At 56.4% G+C, this 11,337-nt stretch overlaps 1 protein-coding gene across 1 annotated transcript in view; it reads right to left on the reverse strand.

Moving 5' to 3' along the window:
* Positions 1-3,334: 3,334 nt before the first annotated feature.
* The window catches only part of LOC102469613 (zinc finger protein 783), a gene marked incomplete in the record, with an annotated part of 86,081 nt that continues 78,078 nt past the window's right edge, over positions 3,335-11,337 (reverse strand). The window contains 5 exon segments of the mRNA XM_027766833.1: positions 3,335-4,677; positions 5,387-5,497; positions 7,159-7,287; positions 10,259-10,387; positions 10,515-10,641. Coding sequence (XP_027622634.1) covers positions 3,848-4,677; positions 5,387-5,497; positions 7,159-7,287; positions 10,259-10,387; positions 10,515-10,641 — 1,326 coding nt within the window.

Raw genomic sequence — 11,337 nt, forward strand, 5'->3', positions numbered from 1 at the left:
GAGAGATTTTCACTGTAGGGCACGTGCGCTCGCCAGACAGACAGAGAGAGACATAGAGACAGAAAGCGAGAAATCACCCCCCAGGGGGGATGGTCACGCCGCAATCCTTTCTCCTCCATTCTCCTCTCGGGATCTTGGGCACGCACGCACACGCGCCCGGCGTGAGTTTTAAGCCACCGGGTCCGGGACACAAACCGCGGTCGACTACGTGGGAGTCCAGCGACATAGCCATTACGCTAACTGCTGGTTCCCCTGCAGAGCTATTTCTAGCAGGACATGTCCCCTCTACCTTCAGAGACACCAGAAAAACTTCAGCAGTTTGTGTTGCACAGGCAACCCTAAAACCCACTAACCTGAAGTCCTCTCTAATGCAGAATCCTCCCACAAAGGTTTCCCGTGGAATTGTGGAACAGTGGGAAGGCACAGGGCTCCATCCTGACTGGAATCAGAGCTCAGATCTAGAAGGCCCTTAGGGACCCTCACGGCCAGGGGTACGACTAGGTCCTCAGAAAGGAGCTGAGTGAGGCCCAGCCTGGAGTGAATATGCTCTCCCAGATGAGGCACCGCACTTATCTTAGGAGAGGGCTGAGAGTGGGGGGACTGTCTCTCAGATGGTCCACTGGGGGCGGAGTGGCACAGGTCCAGGAAGAAGAGCCTGAAAGGTCTCTGGAGTGAGGACATTTACAGAACGCCCTCCCCACACCAGAACCCACAGAGCCAGCTCAACCTGGCACCTGACAACAGGGCTGGAGAGGGCCAGGGACCTGTGGTCAAGTCTAACTGCCTTATTCTGCAGTAGAGGAAACGGGCCGAAAAAGACGGGACTTGATCATGTGGCCTTAGGAGTCCTCGCCCTCCCTCCACCCAGGCTGAGCTCTCCCCAATTCCAGGAGGTGATAGGGAAGGAGGCAGGACATCCTCCCGGTGAATTCAGAGCTCGGCTCCACGTCTCCACGTCCTCCGTGAGGGCCGCCCTTTCCGGAGCAGGGGCCGCCTCAGCCATGATCTTGTGCTGTTCGACGTGGGTCGGAGAGTTGTCACCGCCGCCACCACCACTCGCAGCCCCACGCAGGCCCGGCCGCCGGTTCCCTCCGCAAGCGGCGCAGACTTGGTCCTGCCTTCCTGCACAGATGAGGCTCTCGCGGCAATAGGTCCTCGGGGCGCGCGGGGATAGTGGGACCCGGGAACAGGGACGGCCACCTCTGAGCTGGGTGCAGCGTTGTGTGCGCGGCGGAGCACGCTGAGCCCTGGGCCCCGCCCCGCAACCCGGAGACAGCTTCCCATTGGCCCGCTCAGTAGGCTCCGCCGCCGCGCCGCCGCGCCGCGCGCCGCGCGCCCGGGCCGGGCGGACACCTGCTGATGTGAGCGCCCGCCTGAGACTTTCTCGGACGGGATCCGATCCCCACGCTCGCTCGCTCGCTCGGGACAGCCCTGCACAGCCGTCACCCCGCAGAGAGAGCGCAGGAACTAGATCACACGCACGCACTCAGGTATGCCACTGTGTTTATTGAGCACCGACTAGAGCAACACTGCCACCTTCACAGTAGTAAGGGCCTCGAACCTCGAGCCCGACCGCTTGTTTTACAGAGGCCGCGGGCCAACCCTGCCTCTGGCCTTCCAAGCACCAGCGGTTCCAGCACCACGCAGCCTCCGCTGACTCGTTTCTACATAAAGAACACTCTTTAAACACCTCCTGAGGAGCACCGCACTCACAAGGCCTTAGGGGAAAAAAGTGGGAGCGTGGCACCTGACGACCGCGCTGTTCCTGGGCTGCTCTGTGGCTTCTGTGCAAACGCCTGTCTTTACCGGAGTTCACTTCGCTCAAAAGGCCTAGGAACTCAGCAAGACCCTCAGCCCTGGGCTTGAAGGCCACTCCCAAGACAGCTCCTGCTTGCAGGGTCATGCTGGGAACCTACACCATATCCTGTCTGGGCACTGGTAGCCCATCTTTGGGGCCCCCCGCTAGGGCTGGGGGTGCCGGGTGGACAGGCAGGATCCATAGCACAGAAAGGAGGCGCCTCTCTCAAATGGGCAGGGATGGGGTGTTAGCTAAACCCGAAGATACTCCCAGCTCGCCCAGACTTGGGAGGGGTGTGAGTGTAGGCAACAAGTGGCACAGCCCAGGCCAGTCCGAGGTAAGCGGACAACCGAGCAGGACCCCTGGGGGCCGTCACTCCCAGGTGGTCTGCATCCGCACCCACAGGGCTGTGACTATGAGGCCGAATGTGCTGCCCTGTGGGGCTTTGGGGGGGGGGACGACTGAGGGCTGATTGGATGGCCTGCTTTGGTGAGAATCTGTTCCCCTGAAACACAAAGGGCTCCTGGGGAAGTCACCCAGAGGGAAGGCTCACACCCCGCTGAGCCAGCAGCCTCCACACACTCTACATGGAGGCCCTTCCTGAGGGATTCTGCGTGGGAGGGGGGGGGGCGAAGGTGGGGCCGAGGGCCGAGGCCAGCATGGCAGGGAAAGGGGACCCTGGGCCTGAAGGATGCAAGTAGGCTGAGTTCGACCTGCCAACTCTGGACCCAAGTAGGGTGCTCTGGGGCAACGGCCTCCTTCACAGACAGGAACGGGAGACTGGAGGTGCACAGGGACGCAGGGAGGCCCGCGGCCCAGTTCTGCCTTAGAGCACGCAGCTCTCAAAGCAGCGCTGCTGAGAGGAGCAGCTCCTCTGACCGGCCTCACCCAGACAGGTCTTCCACTCCGGAAGGAGCCCCCTGGGTTTGTTCGGCACCACTCCAGGTGCCTGCTGGAGCCCAGCCAATTGCTCATGCACAGCTGGGGACCCTGAGACCTTGGGGGTAGTCCCGTCCCCACCTGGTCTGAGTTTTTCCTCTCAGCCGCTAATCAAAGGACATACTGGGTATGGCTACCCTGTGGGAAGGACCAGGAATACGGAGAGTCACTGGGCCCAGAAACACCTGGAAGACCCCGCTCCCAGGACACATGCCAGGTGTCCCCAACAAGCCACAGGCAGGTCTAGACTGAGTTCTTCTTCCAATCTGCACCACTGCCCACCCCACACACCTGGCCACACACGCCCAGAAGTGGCAAAATAATCCCTGTCCTTGGGGAACACTTGGTCCCCCTTGCAACTGCACACTTTAAAAAGCACTAGCAAAGCTCTATGAAAAGAAAAAGCAAGTTTGAGACCAGACGATGTAATGGTTATGTAGCTGGACTCCCACGTAAGCCACCACAGTTTGAGTCCCAGACCAGGCGGCTTAAAAGTCACACCAGGCACGTGTGTGTGCGTGCCCAAAATCCCAAGAGGACACTGGAGGAGAAGGGACTGTGGTGCAGCCATTCCCCCAGGAGGTTATGTCTCCCTTTCTGTCTCTCTATCTCTCTGGCAAGTGCACACATCCTATAGCAAAAATTTCTGTCTAAAAAATAAAAGAAAGAAAAGAAAAAGCAAGTTCTAAGTACAAATGCAGAAACCTCAGCTGCCCGGAGCCTTTCCTCAGGCCCAGCCCTGCTGTTCCTCCCTGGGCAGCCAGCAAGAGACCTCAGTGCCCCAAACCAAAACCCCAGGTCCAGTGTCTGTCACCCCCACACTGGAAGGGCCACCATCTCCAGTTCTCTCAGCTACCTGACCTGCCAAAGGCTCCCACTGAAAGGTAGCACCCTTCACCCTTATGGAGTCCTTCACAAATCAGGTCAGAAAAGGCAGCAGAGTGACAAAGCAAGGGAACAGTCCTGGAGGCATCTGGCCTCACACACGGTGTCCGACCAGCTGCTGCTTCCCATTGGAATGAAAACTGCAAAGGCATTTTGTCAGGCACAGGGAAGAGGCCCCACAGACAGGAAGCAGGTCCTGCCAGAGGAGCCCAGGCTCCTGCCAGGTCAGCCCTCGTCCCCATGCCGAGGCCGGGGCAGCAGCGGGCTTCCCTGGCCCACAGAGGGCCCAAGGCAGGGTGGGCCCGCCTGGCCTCGCGAGTGGGTCTGCATGTGCATAGCCAGGTGGTGGTTGCGGTTGAAGGCCCGGCCGCACTGTGGGCAGCGGTAGGGCCGCTCGCCAGTGTGGATGCGCTGGTGACGGAAGAGGTCCGAGGGTCTGCGGAACGCCTTGCCGCAGTAGGGACAGGCGGGCCAGCCCTGGCTGTTGCCCGTGTGCAGCCGCTGGTGCAGCAGCAGGCTCTTGCGCTGCTGGAAGAAGCGCAGGCACTCGCTGCAGTGGTACACCCTGGCGTCTGCCGAGCGACGTCCCATGAAGGCCCTGCCGGCCAGGGCGCGGGGAGCTGCGGGCTCCTCCGGCAGCCAGCGGATGACAGGCCCAGGCACTACCACCTCTCCCGGCTCCAGTGTGGAGGAGTCTTGCCCCGACGCGGGGGGAGAGCTGCCCTGGGCCCCCCTGGGCTCCTCCTCCACGTGGCTCCGCTGGTGGATCGTCAGGTTGATTTTCAGGCGGAAGCTCTGCCCACAGTCAGGGCAGGGGAAGGCCCGCTGCCGCCGGCGCGGGAGGACGCGGAGTGACTCCCCCGTTACCCCAGCTGGCCCAGGCTCCCCAGCCCGCACCCTGGGAACACCTTCAGCCTGATGCCGGCCCCTGGGCCTGTTCCTGGGTCCTTTAGGGATTCTACACCGCACTGGGCTGGGTGCCACCCCCAGGAAGAGCGCCTGGGACCCCATCTCATTCTCCGACTGTACTTCTGTCTTGATGGCCACACCACCGCCTGCGAAAGGAGATCACATTGGTTTTCCAGTAGATGGGGGTGAGGAGGGACGGGACTGATCCAGGGTCCTGGGGCCAGGCCTCATTCCCAGCCCTGCGCCCCCCACCCCAGTCCCTCTTTCAGATGCTCCTGCCCTGCAGAATCACCAGGCTGGCTCTACCTCCCAACGTCTTTCAGTCCTGTCTGTTGTCATCTGCCTCATCCCTGGAGGCCCAACTAAGGAAATCAGGAGAAAAGAGGCCAAACTTCTGAGCCAGGGAGCCTGAGAGGTGCGAGGTCAGAGGTCAGGTGGAGTGGGAGACTGGAAGATGGATGGCTGGGAAGACAAGGGGAGCAGAGGCAGAGCCCCTATGGCCACAGCGGAAGTGTTGGTAGGACTTTCACCCCCAAGAGTCCTGATGACATGAGCTGTGACCCGCGAAGGACAAGGAGCCTGAGGGCCCTGCCTGCCTGCAGACTGGAGAGAGGCCTCCACAGCCTGGTGGACAGTAAGCGGCCTTTCTGCATCTCAGACGGTGGCTGCAGCCTGCAGCGTGCCCTGGAGCTATGCCCTTCCAGCCTGACCAGACCATGATGGGTTAGACCAGGACCATGGGCCCATCTGGACCCCACGGAAATCACACATGCAGGGGAGGGAGGGAGCCGACAGCAGGAGGCCCCGCATGTCTGAGGCTCCGCCAAGGCCTCAGGTGCCTTCCTGTCCACTCACCTGGCCCCATGCTGGGCAGGGTGTCCCTGGGAGAGGAGGCCGACGACTCCTCACCAGAAGATGCCCCCTCCTGTTTAATCGGGGACAGAAGGCTGGTGCTGGCCTGCAGCCCTACGGGAAAGAGGGTCCCATGAGGGACTTTCCCAGCTCTGAGAAGGTCACCAGGTTCTGCTGGGTGGCACAGCCATCTTCCCAATGGGCCCTGAACATGCTGGACCTGGCAAAAAAGAGGGGGCCCTTGGGCTCCCAACTGGAGGGCTTCAGAGGCGATACAGCTACAAAGGCCACATCCCCAGTTCCCATGCTGGCCGGTGCTAATGACTTGTCCTTCAACATGTCACCCTGATGGCCTTAAAAGTACAGTGGGTGGCCAGCCCCACAGAAAAGTGATTAAGCCCCGTACATAGGAAGTCAGATCCCACATGGCTGCCCATGGTTTGAATCTCAGCCTCAGAGACTTGAAAAATACATGTGTGCATATGCACCCAAAGGCATGTGTGCATGTCTACCTAAAGGCATGTGTGCATGTGTACCCAAAGGCATGTGTGCATGTGTACCCAAAAGCGTGTGTGTGTGTATGTACCCAAAGGCATGTGTATGTGTGTACCCAAAGGCATGTGTGTGTGTATGTACCCAAAGGCAAGTGTGGGTGTGTACCCAAAGGCATGTGTGCATGTCTACCTAAAGGCAAGTGTGCATGTGTACCTAAAAGCGTGTGTGTGTGTATGTACCCAAAGGCAAGTGTGGGTGTGTACCCAAAGGCATGTGTGCATGTCTACCCAAAGGCAAGTGTGGGTGTGTACCCAAAGGCATGTGTGCATGTCTACCTAAAGGCAAGTGTGCATGTGTACCTAAAAGCGTGTGTGTGTGTATGTACCCAAAGGCATGTGTATGTGTGTACCCAAAGGGGTGTGTTTGTACCCAAAGGCATGTGTGTGTGTACCCACAGTCTTCACAGCATGGAAGAATGGAGGAAAATGGATTGTGGCATGACCATGCCCTACTGGGGGGAGGGATCTCTCACCCTCTCTAAAAAGCGTTTCCTCCCTCTAGCAATTAAGGGGAAAAAAAAAAAAAAAAAGAACAGGGCTTCAGGGGGGCTCAGGACACAGCCACAGTCTGCTGGGGGCAGGGGCACTGCCTTCCTGCAATGCCAGGAGCAGAGCCCAGGCTCACACACCGGCAGGGAAGGAGGTCCGGGGGGGGGCACCCTCAGCCCGAGAGAGGCCTGTGTGGTGGGGAAAACACAGGAACCACGGAGAGAGGCCATCAGGCAGAGCCAGGTCAGCAGTGTGGCGGTGCAGAGCACATGCCAAGACACAGCAGGCTCTGGAGACCCGCCAGGAGCTCTGCTCAACCCCTCAGTCACAGGCACTCCTAAAGGGCAGCCAGGATCTACGTTTAAACAAGGCAGACCCAGGACCCCAGAGGGTGACCACAGCAGCACGCCCACTGGGCCCAGAGACATCCGTGTCCACTAGACCCTGCACCATGCCTGCACAAACTGGGACAGGATGCACATGGGGACCTGGAGGGGGGCGCCTGTGCCCTTCACTCCCATGCCAGCCTGACTCACCTGAGGATGTCACTGCATTTTCTTATGCTAAAGATGCCAACGCCCTGACCAGCTAGCCCCTGGGTTCTGGCCACCTGTCACTCCAAGCTCCCAGTGCCATCCTCAGTAGTCCTTGTCTGGAAACCACACATGCCAGGGACACCAGGTACCCCAGTGCTGGCCTGCAGCCTGCAGCTGTCTCACCGCCCTCACTCACCGGCACCTGGCCTCATGGTGGCCACTCCCACTTCTGAGCGTTGCTGTTGTCCCGGGGCTGGCCCCTCTTCTGGTTCCTCCTGGGCAGGGCTGACTGGGCTGGGGGCATGCTCCGGGTGTAAAGGGAGGCCTGGGAGAAGAAAATCAGTGATGGAGCACCAGGAACCAGGGACCCTCCGGGGATGTGTGAGTGCAGAATGACGGAGCCTCGGGCATCAGGTCACACAGCGCGACAGCCAGGTGGTTTTACACACCACCTAGCAGCTGGATTGCATCTGAAGCCGCCATGTCCGAGGAGTGCAATGTGCACATGGCAGTTCACTGGATCCCAGACAGGCCGCGGCAGAGGGCAAGAACCTGACCTCCCAGGGAGGAGAAGTGCCCCATCTCAGCCACGGGGCCCTGCCTCCCTCATCCGGCCTCTTCATTGCTGCTCTCCATGGCAGCAAGACACCCAATAGTGAGACGGGAGATACTCCCTGAACACATGGCCTTTGGAGCTTCGGCCGTCCACCTCAGTCCATCTTGTGGTTGCTTCTCCTAGACCCTACTGTTCTCCAGCCAAGCCTACACTGTACCCTGGCCCAAGGCTATCTCCCAGTGTGACCCTAACCCCATTACACAGGTTCCTAGACAGTGAAGCCCCAAAATGAGCACATGTGTTCTCGCCCACACTGAAGCTCCGATTTTTCTGAGTTTTTTGCCAGTGGTGTCACAGAGGCCAAGCTGTAGCCAGGTGAGGACGCGCAGTCCCTTAGAGCCCAGGGCCCATGATGAAGAAGGGGAAGCAGAGGGAGGTCCCCGAGGCCAAGAAACTGGCTTCTTAGAAGGTTACTTCGAAGAACAGGAGAAACAGCAGCTCTGTCTCCACCAAGTACTGGGAGCCCAGCTTTGCAGTGAGGATGTGCAGGGCAGGAAGGTGGGGAAGAGAGTCCGGTCACACCCCTTCAACCTCCCAGGGACCCCTCAGCTCCAGGAACAGGGGAACCAACTGAAAAAACATTGAGTACAGAAGTTCCTAGGTTTGGGGTTGATAATTTACAAATCTTTGCTTTCTTCCCCCCCCCTTTTTTTTTAGAGGTTTTTGCTATAGGGTGCATGCGCTCACCAGAGAGACAGAGAGACAGAAAGTGAGAAATCACCCCCCCAGGGGGATGGCCATGCAGCAATCCCTTCTCCTCCATTCTCCTCTCGGGATCTTGGGGCACGCACACACACGCACCCGGCGTGAGTTTTAAGCCACTGGGTCTGGGATGCGAACCACAGTCGACTACATGGGAATCCAGCGACATAGCCATTACGCTAACTGCTGGTCCCAAATCTTTGCTTTCTTTTTCAAATGAACACATTCAAGACATGGTTTCTGTCTCAGAGGCCAGGACAGGTATTACCTTTTAGGGGACAGCAGCTGGCATGGTAGTTAAGGTGCTGGATCCCACATGGCCAACTCTGCGATTCAAGTCCTGGACCTGGCAGCTTGAAAAACACACTGGGCGTGTATATATGTGTGCCCAAAACCCCACGAGGAGAATGGATGGGGGGTGATTTCTCACTTTTCCTCTCTCTGTCTCTTTCCAACAAGCACATGTGCCGTATGGCAAAAATATAAAAAAAAAACAGTTGATTTTCATGGTCTCCATGTAAGTGAAATAACTTATTTTTAATAAAGAGTAATTACTCAGGGCTACCAGGTGGCATGGTAGTTTAGGGCACTGGACTCCCACATGGCTGACTGTGGGCCAACCTCCAGTCCCAGATCTGGAGGCTTGCTTTCTCACTTCCCCTCTCTCACTCTCTCTCTGTCTTGCACATCAAATTAAAAAAATAATAAATATGGGACCAGCAGGTGGCATGGTTGTTAAGGCACTGGACATACCAATATGGCTGACCACAGTTTGAGTCCTGGACCTGGTGGCTTGCTTTCTCACTTTCCCTCTGTCTCTCTCTCTGTCTCTCTCTCTCTCTCTAGTCAAAGTAAAATAAATTAATGAATAAATAAAAACCAAATAAACAAATAAATAAATTAAATAATTCTAAAAAGAAAAAAAAAGTAATTAATGGGGCCACCAGGTAACATGGTAGGTAAGGGTGCTGGACTCCCATATGGCTGACAAAGTCCCAGACCTGGCAGCTTGCTTTCTCACTTTCTCTCTCTCTCTCTCTCTCTTTCTGTCCCCCTCTGGTCAAATAAGAATAAATAAAGTTAAATAAAGTAATTCTTTATCTCTTTGCAAGCCAAATGATGTTTAGAGTTTGACTGTATAAAATAATAAAATTAAAAATTTATAAAAAAATAATAAAAAGGGGGCCAGCAGGTGGCGTGGTGGTTAAGAATGCTGGATTCCCACATGGCCTACCACGGTTCAAGTCCTGGACCTGGGGGCTTGCTTTCTCGCTTTCTATCTCTCTTGCTCTCTCTCACTCTGTCCCTCTCTGACCAAATTTAAATAAACAACAAATAAATAAAGATTAAAGAATTCTTTAAAAATAATCATAAATAATTCTGATAAAGATGTTAAAAAATTATTTTTTTCTCTTTTTTAAAATTTTTTTAAAAAGGAAATTGGAATTTTTAAATTGGAAATTTTTAAAAATTTTTTAAAAAGGAAATTGGAAATTTTTTTCCAAATAATTATTTTTTAATTAATTTATTTATTTATTCATTTATTTTTTAATTTGACCAGAGAGAGACAGAGGGTGAGAGTGAGACAGAGAGAAAGTGAGAAAGCAAGCCACCAGATTCAGGACTTGAACCTGTTCGGCCATGTGGGAGTGTCCAGCGCCTTAACCACCACGCCACCTGCTGGTCCCCCCCAAAAATTATTTAAGTAAATAAATAAATAAATAAAGATTACTTTTTTAAAAAGTCAGCTTTTGAGGCCTACTCGGACACTACAGCAACCACTTCCCAACTGAGTCCTGTCCCAGCTGGTGTGTAAAGACCTGGAAAATACCCCCAGGATTCTCCTCAGCAGTCCTGGGCAAGTCTAAGAAATATGTGTTTTCAAAAACTTGCTAGATGGCAAGCTGGTCTGGGAAGCCAGGAGGGCAGGGCCGGGGTTTGGTGTGCCCAGTCGCCCCCATCTCGCCATCACACTCACCAGCACCTGGATTCCTCGGACGTGCTGAGTCTTCCTCATCCCCCTTCTCCTGACCCCACAGGTCTCCAGGACAAGGCTCTTCTCCCCTCTCTATCCGGGTGAGGATGTCCGGTTTGGAGATGGCATAATCTGCACACAGAACAGGGAGAGGGCTAGGTGCTGGGTGCCAGATACCTGCAGAGATGCAGATACGCCCACAGAAGCCAAAGCAAAGATGCACGGCTGCAGGACACCCGATCCTCCTATGCAGCCTCACCCAGCGAGACCAGCGTCTCGTAGTTGCCCCTCATCACGTGCTTGTAGAGCTCCTTCTGCCAGTCCTCCAGCCGGCCCCACTCCTGCTCGGAGAAATACACGGCCACATCATCAAAGGTCACGGGCACCTGGAACCACAGCAACACACTCGCTCGCCCACACACTGAAGGACCCGGCCCCTGGGGCTCCCCCACCCCAGGGCACCAAGGGCTACCTTGGGGGCCTCCCCCTTGCTGCCCGGGGGCAACCGCAGGATCCAGAAGTTCCTGTTGCGCAGCAGGTTCTCCACATTCTCCAGCCGCCTCTGCAGCGCGTTCCCAGCGCGGCCCACTTGCCCTCCAGCTGGCTGCACAGCTCCACGGCCGTCTTCTCGCAGTCGGCCAGCTTCTTCTCTGCCGTTCCCGCGCGGCCCTCCAGGCTCAGCAAGCGGGCCAGGCAGGAATCCACCTTCTTCTCCAAGGCCTGAATGGCAGCCACGACCGTCCACAGTGTGATCTCCGTGGAGTAGAGGTATGAATTCTCAGCAGTTGGCTGGGGTGATGGAGGTGTTGAAGGCCTCTGATCCTCTGTTTGCTTGTCCCTTTCCAGAGCCTGCTCACAAGAAGAGAGAGAGATGCTCTGAGGATTTTATAATAAAAATTTCCACCAAAAAAAAAAAAAAACCCTCAGGCCCAGCCTCAGTGGTGCAGTTGGTGGCATACTGAAGTGTGGTGCTGGAAGCTACATGGCCAGACAACCACGGGTCTGGATCCCAGGTCGACCTGGAATGCATGGTGCACACGAACCGGAGATCCCGAGTGGCTGCAGGGCTGGGGGGGGGGGCC

Source organism: Tupaia chinensis, unplaced genomic scaffold, assembly GCF_000334495.1.
Source record: "Tupaia chinensis unplaced genomic scaffold, TupChi_1.0 Scaffold000010_1, whole genome shotgun sequence".
NCBI classification, from domain to species: Eukaryota; Metazoa; Chordata; class Mammalia; order Scandentia; family Tupaiidae; genus Tupaia; species Tupaia belangeri.